The sequence below is a fragment of the Pholcus phalangioides genome, unplaced genomic scaffold, assembly GCF_987345545.1.
Source record: "Pholcus phalangioides strain wild (caught in Gottingen) unplaced genomic scaffold, Ppha-v1.0 ptg000009l_1, whole genome shotgun sequence".
In the NCBI taxonomy this organism is placed as follows: Eukaryota; Metazoa; Arthropoda; class Arachnida; order Araneae; family Pholcidae; genus Pholcus; species Pholcus phalangioides.
Genome location: NW_028301602.1, coordinates 43,829,372 through 43,848,323, shown reverse-complemented (window position 1 = coordinate 43,848,323; position 18,952 = coordinate 43,829,372). Strand labels below are relative to the sequence as shown.

General features: G+C 34.5%; 1 protein-coding gene across 1 annotated transcript in view; it reads left to right on the top strand.

Annotated features, from left to right (window-relative positions):
• The window catches only part of Npl4 (nuclear protein localization 4), a 32,531-nt gene extending 15,995 nt beyond the window's left edge, over positions 1-16,536 (top strand). The window contains exons 7-15 of the mRNA XM_089236265.1: positions 685-808; positions 1,416-1,595; positions 3,375-3,533; positions 3,732-3,858; positions 5,371-5,531; positions 7,139-7,312; positions 10,581-10,697; positions 11,671-11,782; positions 15,948-16,536. Coding sequence (XP_089092391.1) covers positions 685-808; positions 1,416-1,595; positions 3,375-3,533; positions 3,732-3,858; positions 5,371-5,531; positions 7,139-7,312; positions 10,581-10,697; positions 11,671-11,782; positions 15,948-16,090 — 1,297 coding nt within the window. The 3' untranslated portion in view covers positions 16,091-16,536. The remainder of the gene's footprint in view (positions 1-684; positions 809-1,415; positions 1,596-3,374; positions 3,534-3,731; positions 3,859-5,370; positions 5,532-7,138; positions 7,313-10,580; positions 10,698-11,670; positions 11,783-15,947) is intronic.
• The last annotated feature ends 2,416 nt before the right edge of the window (positions 16,537-18,952 follow it).

Below are 18,952 nucleotides of genomic sequence, written 5' to 3'. Positions count from 1 at the left end.
CCTCCAATGTTTTTTTTGCATCATCTTGCTTGTTCAGTGATAAGCAAAATCACTTGCCCAGCAGCTTCGATTTCATTCATTGGGGAGGGGGGATAACCTAGGTTATACAGAGCCAGAGTCATATGCGAAGAGGCAATGGTGGGGGCGTGTGCCTATGAGGTGCCAAAAGAATCAAAAATTGAAAATATTCTGGAAAAAAAATTAATATATGAAAATAGAATACCTTTGTACGTTATCTTAATCAGTTTCTGTTGATTTAAAAGTTTTTGAAGGTTGGTAACTTAATTTTTTAGGAAGTGATTTCATGTGCCCTCTTCAAATTCAAATGTCAAACCTGCGGAGGTTCCTGCATGAAACATAAGCATGTCTGTATGGTAGGGACATTATATATAAAATAATGTGTTAGGCAACACCATGAAGGCATGTAGTAATTTCTAATTTTATTTGTCAGTGATGAAAACTTCTGAAAAAAGCAGACAATTTTTTTTTTGTGAAAACATAATTTTATGTAGTATCCAGTTTTTATTCAACAGAAAAAATGTTTGAACTATAAGTAAAATGTTCTTGCCTGTGGTGTCTTTGGTATCATGGTGTGGTGGTGCTTTTTAGTTGAATTTTCTTTTTTTTTAAATCTCTAACTAAAATATTCTTAAAACTTCCATTTATGATCTGTTTTATTTGTAGAGGAAAATTTGTGGCATTAGAAAATGTCAGTTGCAAAATAAAAGATGGCTGTAAAGAACATCTCCCATGGCCAAAAGGTATCTGCACAAAATGCCAGCCCAGTGCTGTCACTCTGAACAGACAGGTGAGGAAGATTTCACAGTACAAAGCAGTAGTTTGGGTCATAAATTTTTATTTTATGAAGGAGGATTTCTCCTTCGAAGGAGTGTACATAATTTTTGGGGGATGGTGTAAACAGTCTGCAAAATTTTTTCGTGTATGCCGGGCACCATCTAGCGAAATTCAGGGCTGTTTTCCGGACCCTTCACAAAACACAAATTAGCAAAACCATAAATTTGACATTCATTTCTTTTGTGATAAAATAATCCGATTGTTTAGCTTTCCACAAAATTACTTACTTTCACAAAATTAATGACCATTTTCACAAAAACATAACCCTGAAAAAAAAGTGGACAGATTCCCTTATATGTTAAGTACCTAATTCATCAAAGCGTTTTGATGTAATGCCACAGTGTTATATTGCTTTTAGTGAAGAAGTAAGAAATGATGATTTATGTAAACGACATTACAACAGTATATCCTTCAGAAAACTCTCCTAAAGGTACTTTGATGAAACACAAAAAACTCCTTTTCAAAGATGTACATATCTTTGAAGACATGAAAGCAGATTTCAAACTCGTGAAGACTGTATTGAAAACCATATCAGTTTACATATTTCTTATTCATTATAGCCTTACAGGCATGTTGACAATGTCGTGTTCGAGAATCCATATCTGGTAGAGAGGTTTCTTAACTTCTGGCGCCGTACTGGTAATCAGCGAATAGGTTTCCTGTATGGCAGATACGAGCACCATAAAGATGTTCCTCTTGGAATTAAAGCTACAGTGGCAGCTATATACGAACCTCCACAAGTAAGTAAACTTAATATACAGTTTAGCATAGTTTGCATCTTCACCCCTGATTTTTTAAAAAAATACTTTGTATAGATGTATGAATATGCAATATATATTGCTATCAAAAGTTTTCTGTTTTTTCATAATTTATTACAGTAAAATCTCTTTAATGGCGAAACTGAAGGAACCAAAGAAATTGCAGTGAACTTTGCTCAAGTTCCCTCGTAACATGTTTAGGAAGTCTCATTTCTCGATTTCCAATTCTATTTCTTGTATCCAAATATTTCTCATTTAAGAAGTACTATTTTCAGTTTATGAGAGCACTATTGTTGGGAGAATAAAGGTCAGTGGGGGGGGGGGGGCGCTCTACAGGAAATAGTATGATATACCCTGACTATATTTCCTGTGAAATCATGATTTAAAAAAAAGAAAGGAAAAAATATGTTTTTTTAAAATTTAAATTAGCTGACTGCTTATTAACTAAATAAATCTTGTTAATCATTAAGAATGTATGTTTTTTCACCAAATCTCTCAAATTTAATTCAGTAATTAATGAATGAACTTGCAAAGAAACTAACTAACTACAGGCAAGAAATGTGAGCACCAGAAATTGATGTTTATTTAACATGAAAGGTTGTTAAGCATGAGAGCCTGAGTTAACTTGGATACTCCATCTCTGGATGGATTTCCCTTATAGAGTGCTTATATTTTCATAAGCCTACTCCCCTTTTAAAATAAATTACTTTTTGAGATAATACACATGAGAACAATGTAATTTTGGGACTATTTACATTGTAGCTCTCGCGTATTAAATCCCTGGTGGCAACTGTATCACATATGGTGCATGTTCTGCATGTATTTCAAACATATTAACAAGATTGTTTCTTGTACAATTGATGCGTGCATTTAATGTGTTTCCAACGTGCATGATGTCGCTTAATAATTTACATATTTTTTATTCTTTCACAGATTTAATGAGTTTTGGTGAAAAACGAGCAATTTTTAGATTTTTCACTTTTTGTAATAAAATTAGAATTCATTTTAAAATTATCCAACACTATTTATGTTGGTACAACAACATCATAACTTATAATAGGGCAAAAAAGGTATCGAGTTCAAGGCTTTATACAAAAACTAATTTGTTTTTTGATCAGGGGAACCCTAATGCACCATTGTAATGCATTGCAAATGTTTATTACGTTATATCTGAGTTTAGCTCCCTATATCTTTCAGCATTTTTTTCCTATGCACAAAATTTAGAAATAATAGAACAGCTATCTTTCTGCACTGTATTTAGGGATTAGGTTCAAGTCTATATTTACCAGATCTATATTTCTTTTAATCAAGCAATTTGCCACATTTCAATAACATACATACCATACTCGGATACTCTTTCTTCATTATCATTGAAGTTAATACAAAGGAAAAATGAAATTTAAATTTTACGATTTAAATCAAGTGATTTTAAATTGTGGTTATAATCATGATTTATGTAAATCATGTACCCTGAATATAGTCTAAAAAAATTCACACATGAATTTGTAGATTATTGTACATCAACAAACACAAAGATATCTCCTGAAAATAAGCTCTAATGCATTTTTTGGAGCAAAAATTAAGATATTGTTCTTATTTTCGGAAAAACATGATTAAATTCACTTCTTAAATACTATTTGCATGAAATTTATATGAATGATTTATGCAGCATACATCATTTATACCTGCGGTGTTGAACATAATTTCAATTTAAGGCAACAAAAATTTTGTTTTGAACTTGATTGACATTGACTTTCACAGGATGCGTCCAGGGATTTATTACGTCTGTTGCCCGATGAAAGAAGCGACTTGGTCGATAGTATTGCTAAGAAGCTTGGCTTGGTTAAGGTGGGTTGGATATTTACGGATCTTATTGCAGAGGATTTGCAGATAGGAACTGTCAAAGATTTACGGAATGCTGTAAGTATTTTAATTTCATATAAGTTATAGTTTTGATCACTAATAAATTATTTTTTAATGCTATGTGTGTAACGAAATCTTGAACTGGGAAGTTCTGTATTCACAACACCGTTGCTGAAAAGAAACTTTTTTGTAGTTGGTAACTTCAGATTTTGAGTAACATAAAAATATCTCAGATTTTGGTCTTTCTTTTTCCAGTCTTCATATTTTCTGAGTGCTCAAGAATGCATAATGGCGGGTCATTTTCAAAATGAGCATCCAAACAAGTGCAGATTATCCCCGGACGGGTATTTTGGCTCAAAATTTGTCACAATTTGTGTCACAGGTTCGTGTTTCTCCTCTTTCAAACATTTCTACATTTTAAAACTTTTTTTTAGCATTACTTATTATCATTGATTTTTTTGCTTTTAATCTTTTGACATGATGTTACTTCATCGAAAAAATTTACCAAATCAATTGCTGGTGAAAAAATTTTCACATTTCTAGTTTAGCTCAAAACCTTTTTTTGTTGAATTAATTTTAACCCACCGTTGGGCATAACTGATCTAAAGTGATCTAAACTGATTTAAGTATTTAACCCTCTAATGTACGGGTTGGGTCTGTGAGGCCCATGCACATGTATTTTTATCATTTACTGACAAGTGACTGAAACTATTTTCTTGCATAACGTGGGAAAAATTCATTTTTAGTTATTGGGAATTTTTTTTTGCACATTCTGAAGATAACGTTTAACCAAAATTAATATTTTTCCTTGTAAATTATTGTTATCAGGCTGCAGGACTATATAGGAGGGTAGAAGGTGTTCTCCCCCTCCCTTGTTGACAAACATTTCTGTACTTAATATCATTATCAGTCCATAGTTTTCGCTGTGATCCATGTACAGAAGTGGGGTGATTTTGTAATGGCCTACCTATAGTGAAGGCAACTGTATGACAAAAAAAGTAATTTCTTCCAGTTCTTGATCGGTTTCTTTCACATGACCGGATTCAAATTTCTTTTTCTGAGAGTTTTTCAAGGGATCTATGAAACATATTGTGTACATTAAAAAATATCGTAATTTTGTGATATACATTATACAATTTCATTCTAATACCTGACGTAGCTGGTTAACAAAAATGCAAAATACTAGCTTAAGGAAAAAAAGGTGCCCTGTTTTAGAATAGGATAAAAAAAAAATTGAATGATTGAACATTTTACAACAAATTATGTGGGAAAGAAAAACAGGACAACTGTTTTACCAATACCAGTATCCTGATGGTGAGTGATGGAGGAGTTTAGAGAATAACGATCATGCGAGTTTCACCAAAATAGAATATTCATTAGAATAAAATTTATGAACATAACATAATTTGAAGATGGTTGTTGCACATGTTTTTTCTGCGGTGACAGCAAGGGGAAGTGTGTGTGTCAGAAGTTTCTCGCCAAGCAAACTTACATCTTGCCAAACATCTGTGGCTGGGCGGCATATTCTACGCCCGTTTACTATGTTTACTATATGTTCCATTCAAACAAACTGGATCTATGGTCACTGTACTTGTGAACAGGATTTTTTAGATACAGTTATCATTCAATTATTGTTATCAGAAACCCCAAGTCCCTACGTGATCACATTAAGTAGCATAGACTGTATTTTGTTGGGTTTTTTTGTAACACGAGCATGTCAGTTTCATAGTTTATGCAACATGGTGGTACAAAATATTGTGATAAAATAAAGAATTGTCCATAAAACTGAAATGCTTTGTTTTTTCATGTACATGGCTATGGATAATTAATTCTTCCTTGTACTTAATCCTTTTTTGTGAATGCTGTGTAATAATATTTCTCATTCAAATTACAGGTGATATGGATAACCATGTTCATATGGAGGGCTATCAGGTATCAAATCAGTGTATGGCTCTTGTACGAGACAAATGCTTGGTTCCAACAGTAGATGCTCCACAACTTGGCTATGTCAAAGAATCTACAAATGAGCAGTATGTTCCTGATGTATTTTACAAGGTAATTACAGTTTTCTTGACCAACTAATTTTTTTAAGTAGGAATGACAACTTAGTCTAAAACGCAGTAGGACATCTCTTAACTGGCCTTTTTCTAAAAGATGGTTCCCTAAACCAGCCTTAAAAAAATATCCAGTTCATTACTTGATGTTGCAAGTGATCTATGTTGTATGTGTGCATAGTAATTCATGATATGTTATTTCTTATTGGCTCTATAAAACATGACTTCAAATTCTGTTTTTTGGACCAGTTACTCCCAAACTAGCACCCGAGTGGCATGGTGGTAAGATGCTCGTCTACCAACGTGAAGGTTGCTGTCGCGGTCCCGGGTTTGAATCTGAGGGAGGATATAGATAAGATATTTTCCCTAACAAACTTGAGGCGACCACCGATAGACATCGCCTTAATTTCCAACCCACCTCATTAATGGCAGTAAATTGCAATATAGCGATATGGCCAGAGTTGGTGTTTGGTGAAGTAGTTACTCTCAAACTGCGGGGTGTGGTTCTGCAACAACATTAACACATACTTATCTCTTACATTATAGATATTTTCTTTTTATAATAATTTGAATTGTTATTTTCTATTTTAATAATCTAGTCACACTGTAGCTGTTAGGTAGACCATCTACGTAGGCCATACAGAAAGTTACGACTGATTGTGCAGTATATGCAATCTTCGTCATTCAAGATTGTTCATTTTTTCTAACTATTCTCTTTAATCTTCTGTGAGTATTGGTCACAAAAATTTATTTTTGCAGATTTCGCGCTAATTTAAAATGAACTCTGATTAAAAATCCCACCAACTGTGAAGGGTGGGGGAAGCTATCCGTTGCTGTTGCGTCCCCACGCAAGGTAGATTGACAAGATCGGAAAAGTGGCTGGAGGCAACTAGATGGCTAAAGCATCAGACAGAGTAAAATGGAAAAATTTAGAGACCTTCATCCAACAGCGGATTGAAAATGGTTGATGATGATGAGGAATGCAGTAGAACTTCTCTTTATGAGCATATTTCATTTTGTAATCATGCTCATAATTCCAAACACTTGTAATCAAAGCCAATATTCACTGTGAAAATCATGGAAACTCAAATGATTCACTCCACATGTCAGCTATGATTCTTTTCAGTGATAATGTTTGTTTAGATGATTTGTTTGTTTTTTCATTATACTGTATATTATTGTATTATATCTTTACTTCATATTTCATATCAAAAGCTTGAGTATTTTTTGAATGTTAGAAAGGGCATTACTTTGGAATTCTTGCTTGCATTGACTCGCAACAGGAAGATGAGAATCTTTCATGGACTTATGTTATAAATGGGTAGACGGGACGTAACTATTGACAGTTTTCGTATATATTTTTTAATTTGACCTTTTATGAATTAAAATAATGACAAGATTGGTCTTAAACTTGTTAAGATGACCTTACACTCAATTGAGAGAAAAATGAACAGTCAGCTTTGCAGTTGTGATCACATGACATTTGTCAGACAAAACGAATATTCTAAGGTGCTCATAATAGTTGAAGGATTTTGACTTGAAATATCGTGCAATAATCTTATTTATCGTAGTTTATATCTATAACATGACATTATTTATATCTTACAGGACAAAGATGGCTATGGGCATGAGATTTCCCGTCTAGCAAGGCCGCTTCCCATTGAATATTTGCTTGTTGATGTTCCTGCCTCCACACCAGTTGAACCACAGTTCACATTTTATGCAGACTCAAATATACAACCTTTTCCGGTTGAGAACAGATTGATTGATGAACAAGTGCAAGTAAGTAATATGTGAATTTTTGAAAATTCCTTTCCTCTGCTTTTTGTTATCATTTAATAAATAAAAAATTGCTGATATTCATGGGCCTCTTTGTAATTTTATTTGATTATTTTGAAAGGTTTTGATTTTATGCTGAAGTCCTTGATAGTGAGACACTTTATTGTTATATATATGTGTTAATACAGTCAAACCTTATTGATGGGTGACCTGGATTACGTGTCACTCCACTTTTTGGGTCACTTTTGCACAGTACCGATTGTCTCCTATGGCCTTCTTATTTAACTCCTGATAATGCATCTTTGCACTCTGCTTAAGGGGTCACTTTTATGCAAGTACCCTTTATAAATTTTCATGCAAAATTTATATAAAGGGTTATTGCAAATATTATTTTATGTTATCTTATTTTGTATGTGTGTTTTTATTCCATAAATTTATGACATAGTGGCACGCCAAAAGTCTTTCCTGCCTTTAGGCCCAAATCTAAGATAATAGAAAGTACAAGGTGGTCTTATGTTTTTCAAATATAGTGAATTAAGCCTACTCTAATAATTAGTGTGAAAATCATGAAAATAATTTCATTGTTTAAGGATAATATTTTGATCGGTATTGCAACCCCCAGAAAAGGCGGTTTCCAAAACCGAAAGCCAGGAATGATTTCAATCATGAAGAAATGAGTACAAAAGCTTATTAATTCAGAATCTTAAAAGAATGAGGGCAAATCGTTTTTTGTACTGTTTTTCAGGACCGTCCGTCACTTCAACTTTTTCCAGGGGATTACTCAATGTATGTATATATATATATATATACCATTTTTAGTGTATTTTCAAAAGCCGGGGGGGGGGGGGCAACAGCCCCCCCCTAAATGATGGGCCTGCTCCTATTGTGTTTTTTTCATAAACTTGTATAGTTGTAATTTTAATTATTCCTGGCCTAATAAGTTTATTTTTTAATTTCTTTCAATAAATTTGATGGCCTGGAACTATTATTTTATTATTAGAGCAGTTTTTGGCATGATACTGAAAAAAAAATTGACTGCAATAAAAAAGGACCTTACCTTAGGCTTTGCAAAATTTCATGATTTTGGAATGGGTAGAAAAATTAAGATAAGTATTATGAATTAATATAATTGAATTGAATTTATAAATTTCCAAAGTTGAACTCATTTGACTAATGATGTGATTTTACATGGTTCATACTCTTTCCAAGTTAAAAAAATTCAAGCTCTTTTCCAGGCAAAATTCTAAAATTCAAGGACGTTTATATTACACTCGATAAAAATTAATTTTTGCAAAAAAGCGGTATCGTGTTTTGCTGCCAGATTTTAGGTAACAAGCACTAAGGAAAAATACCTCCGGTTTACGTGACCATACGTCCCGCAACTCATTGCTATTGCTTCGCTCTTTTTTTGAACGTTTGAGAGGAACGGGGAATCGGAAAAAAGAAATTTAAAGCAGAAAAATCTTTTCAAGCACTTCAAAATGCTTTTATTTTTTTTCAAGGACTGCTACGATTTTTCAAGCACTTTTAAAGACTTGAAAATGAACTTTTTTTTTTCAAGCACTTTCAAGGATTTTCAAGGACTGTACAAACCCTGTTTTATGTGCATGTGTGTGTGTGTGTAAATTCAACCATAGGGGAGTAGGGAGGCCCCTTACAGGGTCATATTTTTGCTCTTCCAAAAGTGACCACTTTAAAAGTTAACCCACCACAGGTTTGACTGTATAATGTCACCAATGAGTATTCTTTTTATATATATGTATTTAAATAGGAATGTATCTTGTTTTTTTGGTACTCATTGCTTGGCAGTCAGATGAGAGCGATGAAGAATTTAATGGCTTCTATTATAAAAAAAAAATATATATATATTTTTATGTATAATATAATATCTTTGAGATGAAAACTTTTTTCAAATTTTGAGTTCAAATAAATAGGGGGGGGGGGAATTCCCTTAGAGGCCGTTCAAGTATTATGTCATCATCGATGGGGGGGGGGGGTTCCAATTTGCTGACTTTTGATGACAAGGGGGAGGGGGGTTTGGATAATGCTTACGTCATCAACCACGCTTTATGAAAATATGAAATATTTTTTATGGCATCTTACTCGGTGTGCCAAAAACGAGAAAAACCTTTCGATAGTTTGTGGGTACTTGAAGTAACATCCCCCCTATTAATGAGTGCCCTACATAGCCACTTTAGTGATCTCTAAATGTTTCGCGGATCCAAGTGATCTGGAAATACATTCGGGCTGTTATACTATGCCACGCATCACTCAAGTGATCCATAATTATACCGCGGATCACTTAAATCATGGCTTCCCAACTTTTTTTTGTCCCATCACTCCCTTCTTCGGAAATTTTTTTCTCCCATTGTCCCTCAATGCAATCTAACCCATAGGATCCTATGCTATACCTGCAACTTCTATGCCCTTCCCCTGGAACATTCCATCACCCCCCCCCCCCAGGGGGGCGTTAACGGCCATGTTGGGAATCACTGACTTAAATAATTCGAAAATGTGTTGCGGGTAACTTGAGTGATGTAGAACCGCACTGGAGGGGCCACTTAAGTGTTCTATAACAACTTCACGTGTTACTCAAGGGATCTCTAAATGTGTCATGGATTGCTTAAATGTTCTGGTATTGTACCATGGGACACTTAAGCAATCTTTAAATGTGCAGCTTAGTTCATTTTTACAAAATTAGGTTTAAGGAGGGTAGGCCACATCAGATAACCCTTGGGGGCCATATTTGGCCCAAGGGCCTTTATGCGATTTATCATTATATGGCTTAGAGAGTAGGTCACAACAAATTTATTAAAGGTAAATTTTGAGTTCATAGTCTTAAAATAACATTGAAATTAACAGAAATCGATTATAATATAAAAAGGTATTTTCTTCTGAAATTTCAATTGAAAAAAAAAATTTTTAGTAGGAGAGGGGGCACGAGGCCCCCCCCCCCCCGTTTATGTCTCTCATCCCACCAAGATGCATTAAGATTCCGAGGGGCAGAGCTGATGATGAAAAAAATTTTGCTGACAAAGGGGGTCAAAAATGGCTAAAAATTTGCTTACGTAATACTTGAGCGGCCCCTTATACCTTATATATACATGTTATAATACAGTATTTAGGAAAAATTCCCTTTTTCCTTGTGATAACTAACCTCACCTTTCTGCATTTCCTGCAGGTCACGTCTTGAAAATTTTATGTATTTGGTTTAATTGATTGCATGCACTTTTGAGAGATTATTAAAAATTAATCTTTTCCTCCCCAATAGGATTTCAGACATCTTGCTTCATATCTCCGTCAATTCCAGTTCAATAACTTTCTCGATGCTATGTCAGATTTTCACTTATTGTTATATATAGCCACTATGGACATGCTACCTCTCGAGGTAAGTATGAATCAGCCTAATGTTTGTTACATCTCTTATGTATTACTCTTTTTGTTTGGGAGATTTCTCGTAGCAGTTATGTACATTAAGTTGGGTTAGTCTCCTTGGGAAACTTTGAATTTTATATATATTTTTTAAACTGTGGTACTGTCTAAAATTGGTTTCTGTTGACAGATGAGTATGAATAAGTTATATACAATGAAACCTTGATATAATGATATTGCAGGCCAAGAAAAATATCATTGTATATTATATTTTTATTACTTAGTCATCATGTACCACCAAATTTATGCTGTTGTTTGCATCTTTTCTGAATCTGCATTGCTAGTATCATCAGAAAACGTACTTTAAAGTGTTTATTTGTCTCAAAAAACTATAATTGACTAGTTGATTAATGAAATTTATTGTGTTCGACTTATGGATGTAGTCATTTGTGAAAAAGTAGAAAGTAAAGTCACATTGAATTCTCGCATGAAGAAGACAAAAACATATCTAAGAAAGCACCAGAAGTCCATAATAGAAACTTGCAGAGGCTATCAACATGCTAGAAAAATTAAAGCTATTGAAGTTCAGAACTTGCATCATTCATTCTCTAAATCAACTTCAAGATTTTGTACAATGTTTAAGAACATCCAAAAGAAAAAAAAATTATAATTTTACAAATGAAAGTTTTAGTGATAATTTACATTTTATACAAACAGCAGTTGCAACGAGGAAACTAGCTTCGTATGTGATAGTATTCAATATATTTTTATAATAATCAAGAATTTTTTACTTTTCATCAAAGTTTTGTTATCTTAAATAGATGAATTGGAAAATTCAAATTTTAGATAAATTGAACTTCTTTGTTGTACCCTTCAGTTTTGAATTGTCCAAGTTTCACTATTACACAGAGAAGATATGTATATAAATGACTCAAGGATGCTATTAACATATCAAACTTTTAACGACATTTAAATTTTTTTATTTGTAGGATGCTTTGGATCCTCTGCTAGAGGCAATCAAAACCAAAGATGAAGATCTGGCCAGGCAATGGTCACACAACGAGCACTGGGCAACTGTGGAGCATCTCATTGAAGCAGAAGGTGTGATACTTATTTCCACTTTGTTTCTATACACCATCTGTTGTTTTTATTCCAATCTCTTCCCTTTTTTTAATTTGAGAGATTTCAATCTCTCAGGTTAATATGTGGGGTGGGTTGTTCGTTCCCATAATGTGACTACATATGCAAGAACGCAGAAAGCCAGGAAAAAAAAGGGGTGCGGAAATTCAGAAAGAGCAACAGGTAGGGCGGGGGGGGGGGGGGGTGGGGGGGGGGCAACAATCATAGCAGAAATTGACGAAACGGAGCAATTTGGAAAGGGCATGGCACATGGAAATTTTTCTCAAATAGGCAGAGAGATTTAGCAAAAATCAGGTAATCAAAACTGCAAGAGCAAATGCTCCTCTTTTGAAAAGTTATGGGCAACAATTCCCCCCTCCCTTTGTGGCTTTGGTGTTCTTGATCTAACAATAGAAAATGACTGTTCAGAGGTACCCAGTTAACTCTTTTTTTTTTAAAGCAGTCAACTTGTGTCTGTGTTATAACCTGCCCAAGAATCAGAAGTAATGAAATTTAGTTGTTTAAAAAAGTAAATTCTCAAAAAACATTATGTGAGCTTGTAATTATGAAGTAAAAAATGCACTAGAGCCCTGCTAATCTGAAAACCTGCTTAATTCCATCGGATTCTTTCGTTGTTTCTTGATTATGGTCGAAAGCAAGTCTTGGCCATAATTTTTCTTATCCCAGGCTTCCTTCATTTTGTCCAATGCAAAGGGACTCCTTCTCACTTTCAATGATATCCTAGCAACATTTTTTTACACCTGTTTGATAAATTGGATTGTGACGCCCCCCCCGCCTCTGGTCCATTGGCTAAAGCAAAGACCTAAAGTCCAAATATTTGATCATTTGATCAGTTTTGTCGCATCACGGCCATTTTCTGCACACGAGGGCTAATTAGACAGGGACCTACAATTTATTGCTGGTTCCGAACGGCAGGCTTGTTTTTTATACTCGTTGAGAGGTTGGTGCGCTAACCCCTCGGTGGGGGACTCCCAGCAGTAGCAATTTTGTCTGCAGTCGCGTCACCGTTTTTATTGTGCCCATGTCAGGAAAGTTTTCAAGAATCAGAATTTTCTGACAAGGATGAACCAGGTATCAAACTCGTGACACCTCTAAACATCCTTTGGTAATTTAGACGAGTATCTTATTGACCTGGGCTACAGCTCCCTGTCCAAATATTTTAATTATCCTGCAATTGTTTTGGTCATTGTTAAACAGAATTACAGTAGAGCATTGATTATCCAAATACAGATCAACGAAACTTCAGTTAACCAAAATCATTCCAGTGGGCAAATTCAAATTTGCACACAGTGTAGAATTTCTGCTAGTGCTTTCTCCCTTTTGGAATAAGCTCCTTCCATAAAATGAGTCTATCACTGCACCTGAAGAGCCACCAAACAACTAGTTTGTATCGGAACTGGCTGGGCTGATGAAAGAATCTTCAGGATTGGAAGATTCGACCAGGGAAGCATTCAAGACTGGCAAGAATGTGATGTTGATGACCCTGGCCATCAAGTATTAACGGACGATGAAATCATAGCCAGCATCATCGACAAGGAAAAACCTAGCGACGATGACCATGCTGAAAAATTACCATCCTGTGTAGAAGCTTTTCACTGCCTTGAGACGGCTATGAAGTGGTTAGAAAAACAAGAATGTGATGCTGTCTTCAAAATGTTTGCAAGATTTAGCGGCAAAAAAATGAGCCTCAGCTACGAAAATTTTGGACTTTTCCTAAACTGTAGGTCTACTTTAATGTCCATTTTGAAGCTGTCAAACTAGACTAGTCAGTTCTCTGTGTTATTAGTAAGACATGTGATATAAAATATGAAGTTTTGTGTTTAATATCACTGTTTGTTTCTTATTGCTTCTCTGACACTGGTACAATATTTTTCCGTGAATAACTGTTACCCAAAAAATCAGTTATCCAAACACCCCCAGTCCCAATTTTTTTGGATAATCGATGCTCTACTATATCTGGTCTCTAACTCTTATCCCACCCATAGGGATACTAACCATTAGTACTGTTTTAAAAAAGCCATGTTTAAAAGACAAATCATGGTAATTCGAACTCTTTGCTTATCCGAACAGGTCCCGGTCCCAATTAGTTCAGATTACCAGGGCTTTACTGTATTGTGTTTTTAGCTTCAGTAATTAATGTTATATGTACAGTTATATCTCACTCATGCGTTGATGCAACGGAACAAGGAAAAAAAGACATTAGTGAGATAGGTGTACAAGTGAAAATGAGGGGAAAAAAATGAACTTAAATACCTAACATGAAAGTGGATATATTACTTAAGTGAAATGCAGGCATTGGTTTTGTTCTTAAAATGTAGGAAAATAATATTTCTTCATTGAGTTCAGATGAACGTGCAAAACATCCCGTGATTACAAATACTATTGCATTATTAAATTTGTCATTTTTTAAAATACCTTTAAATTGAAGACTGCTTTTGTTGCCGCCTATCCTGGAAAACTGCTTTTTCAAGTTCGTATAATTGGCAGAAAGTCACTGCAGTTTGTGAAGTTTTATGTAACCAATGAAGAGTTTTTCATGCTTCTAAAACTTCTGCAAATGTCACAGAGGTTTGTAAATTGCATTAATCTCTTCATTGCTGTGGCGGCCGTGTCACGACATATTAATTTAAATAATTAAATTGCACTACATAAAAAAACGGCTGAATGTTTATATTAAAGAACATAAGAATATTTAATATTTAAGTGTTAATCAATCGGAATACATTTTAATCTTTCTATTTTTATCTTTTTACTTACCCCAATTGGAAATAATAATAATATAAAAAAACATAGTCACTCGCCACCAATTTATTCAATCCATGGGGAGGTCACATCTCCGTTTTTGAACCTGCTCACAAGTGCCTTTAGCGTTATGATTCACATAGGGACTCCCATGGTACAACACTAAGCCATCTGACCCATTCTTAAGTGCCTTAGCTCTCTTCAGTTGTATCTTTACTGTTTCATAATTTTTTGGTGAGTATATTTGTCTCTCTTCATCATATCACTGTAATACTTTTAGTTTTGGTTCCTTTATTCAGACAAACACTCCTCTGATTGGTTGAATGAATATGTCTGAACGGAATCTGATTTGTGGTACGTTCGAGGATTTAACAAAAAATATATATATGTCGTGCAAATGTTTTAAATATTATTGTCAATTTTGTTGACGTGTCGCAACAAGTTATGTCTGGTATAAACAAACATGACTGTTGTGGGATTTCCAAGCATGAGAAAACTTAAGAACATGTTATCTTCTGATTAATATATTTGAAGTGGAAATTTTAGAATGAATACTTTGGGGGGGGGGGGGGGGAATCATGCTCACACGACATTGTTACAATTGTGCATTACCATTCAATATTCTGTAGCTCTTGTAAACAACTTATCAAACTTTTATTTGTTCATTTTCGATGAAATTAATAATTGCTTTCATTTACCCATTTCGAAGCTAATAAAGGCTATAATGGTGAGACAAACTCAAAATACGTGCGGTCTCTAGTGAAAAACAAAAATGTGTCGTTCCTTTCTGAATAACTTGCCATTAAGTACAACTTCTTATCCCAATTTCTCATTACATCAGTGCAACTAACCTCTTCAGTTGAAATTCCTAGCACCTGTGGAGCAGCATATTTTATTGATACTGGCAAGTTTCACTGGGTAGAGTGATAATAGATATCAAAATCCTACCGTGAGGTGTACAGAGTGCAGAAGAACCTCTAAAGGCAACCCACTCTGATTGATATCGAGTCAGTGACACAAAACAAGGGAATGAATATGCTGTTGAGCACAAATATAACAAACGTTTGTTGTAACAAACGTTTGTTGTAACAAATTAGCTTGTTCATTGATAATCTTTTTACACTAACAGCCTGTATGAAAAAAAATCAAATTTTTGCAACCCATAACTGAGAGGTATGGCATAAATGAAAAAGTAATATAAATCATAAATGAAAGTCGTATAAACGAATGAGAAATAACATTTTCTTATATCTTTGGCCGTGAGTGCAGAAATTTGTCTTTATAACCGAAAGAGATGTATAAAATGAGAGGGTAAATAAGTGAGGTAATATATAATATTGTTATAATTTTTAAGTAATCATAATTTGTGTATTTCAAATTACAGCATCATCGATGCCACCACCTCAGCCTCAGAATACAGATTCGAATACGAGTGATTCGTCTAATTCTATGTGGACATGCAAGCACTGCACATATCTGAATCAACCAGACAATGGCAGTTGTGAAATGTGCAGCCTTCCAAAATGATTGTGGTTTCTGTTCGTGTACATATAGTATATAAATAAACACTGGCCTGCGTTTGCGGAAGTACCGCTTCAAAAATGGAAAGTAATAAGCGAATGGAAAAAATGATCGGCAAGCAGAAGAAAAAAAAACAACAAAAAAAACAAGGTGATTATATACTGTGATCTGTCTACTAGAATTAGCTACTGACTAAATTTCAGATTGAATCTAAATAAAAGGCGTAGTTTTTGCACGATATTCCTGGACCACACCCCATTTTTTCATCAACCGCACAAGTGAATGCTGTGCCTATAGTATTTTGCGATTCATAACCCAGTGTAACGACCGTTTCCTCTGTATCTTTGTTGTTGTTTTTTTGCTTTATGTAACAAAACATGTTCTGGAGGAAAAAAAAAAACCCATTGATAATAAATTTTTTTTACGCTAATAAATGACAATTATATTGGTAACATGAATGATCTCGTTAAATCGTTGATTTTTAAAACCAAAATTTAAATGCAGAGAAATCGCTTCTGGAGTGCCTTCAATGTCCTCAAATTCATAATTTTCTTACTTTTTCGCACACCTCGGTTAAACCTTGCAACAATAAATGAGGAGCTTATTTTCAAAAGAGAACATCCCCTCCTTGCTAAATTTACATAGATGTAAATAAACCTTTTTTCTCTCCAGAATGGACTGCTTTACAAAAGTAAAAAATAGCCCAACATGTAGCACAAGGGAGCAGGGATGGATCTCGAGCTCGCTTTTGGGAGGGGTAATTTTTACAAATTGTTAAAAAAATTAGTCTTAGCATAGGTGACCATATATCTTGCATTTTGTCGTGTATTTTTTCCTCCATCCTTTTTGACATACATCCTCCGTGTATTTTTTCCTTTTCTAAAAATTGTCCCTGGTTTTACATGTTTTTTAGTCGAAGGTTTTTTTACATTTGCAATATTATGATATAGAAGTTCCGAAAATTTCATGAATTACTGCATTTTGCTGGGGTGGGGGTGATCACTTTCATAGATCTGCATCTGCAAGGGAGTGGTATAAGAATATTTATATATTATGTTTCTTGATCAACATTCAAGGGAGTTATCTACATTCAAATTTTCGAAATTGTTTGAAAGAAAACGCTGTTCAACAATGAAAATTTTATAGAGGTGAAAATATCCGTCCTTTTTAGATTTCAGGTCTCTGAACACAAAAATTACACTTAAAATTACCTCTTCATTCAGGTTTCTGAGTAATTTCACTGTTTACATTTTACATATAACACTATGGGAGTACAATAGTACGAATAATTTAACAAAATTTCTTTTTTTATACATGTCATCTTTTTGCCTGTTGCTTGTGGGGGAATGACCGGAGCACCTCTCTGGATCATCCAGCAGAAATCTGCTAAGATTGAAACTGATCACTTTCCTTTGTAATGCTGTTTCATTGTAGAAATCTCCTGCTGGAATCGCTTTTCTTCTTTGTCACTGAAAGCACCACAATTCACTGGGAAGACATCAATATGTGAATGCAGGAAGTGCATTTTTAGTGACATGTTGCATCCAATTTTCTCTTAGGCACATACAAGTACTTTCACTAGGTCTTTGTAATTTTCAGCACGAAGGTTGCCCAAAAATTTTGTACTAACATTTCGGAAACAATGCCAGGCATGTAGCTCATCAGGATTGGGATTGGATTTTAACTGTTTGTCTTGCAAAAACTTGCATATCTAGAGGTTTATAAATGCAGCGTTTTACCTTTTCCATCAGGGTTTAAGCTACGGTCACATTTTTTGCAAAATGTGAAAGTAGTAGTAGCCACTTTCGCAAAAGTGCGTACAGGAGGTACGAAACAAGAAGAAATCCAATGATAAATCATTAGCATTGTAGCATTTTGCTAAAGCTCCCCCCCCCCATTTTCGCTTTTTTGCTGAAGGAATTTTTTTATCTAGCTTAAACCCTGTTTTCTGTACTTCGACATGGAAACTTTTTGGTATAAGTATTCAAATGCACATTCATTTTTGTTAACAGCTTTCGCAAAGGACTTCATAAGTCCCAGTTTTATAGGACAATGCTGCCAGGGTTCACTAGAGGTTCGTATGAAAGGTTTTTAGTGCCAGGCAACAAAGCTGTTAGTAGAGACTATTTCTTCTGTTTGTAATGGGCATGCTTTGCTACCGTAATTTGTGTACCCACAGATCCAGCACAATTGCTATCATTTTGAAATCGCCACATACTAACTAATGCTGACTGTAATTAATAAGATACAGGTGTCGACAAAAGGATTAACTTTCTTTACCTAGGGCTGCATGAGTAACACGGATTGATATTTCATTGCGATTAGGCAATAGCACAGTTTTCAGGCTTGTTTTTTTGACGCCTCTATAATAAACAGTTTCCAGTTGTCTGCTTTGTACGGAATATTCAGTTTTAGCACCAAAACCTTCAACATTGCAAAATATTAAGTCGTCGTCACTGCTGCAAAATGTTGGCAGTTCTTTTTTGACGATCATGAAGTCCCTTTTGAATGAAAAATTCTTAAGCGAATGAACAAGGTAAATAGAGGCTCCCTTTTGGTAGAAATGATCTGCTTTACATTGTAATTTCAACCAAAAATATTCCCATTTGAAGAAACCCAGTTGCATAATCACAGAGCCCATCTACTGCTATCATAACTGCATCTTGAGTGACAACAGCAATGGCTCGTCCCAGCAATTCAGAAACCATTGAAAAATGTATTTCGGAAAAATCGTAATGTTACCTTTCAAAAATAACTGCCTCAAATCTCAATGATAATCTAACAATGTTATTTTTTCAAATATTTTTAGGAATATCCTTCAATCCTTCTCTCGATACAACCATATTTGTCACAAATGAATACAGTGAA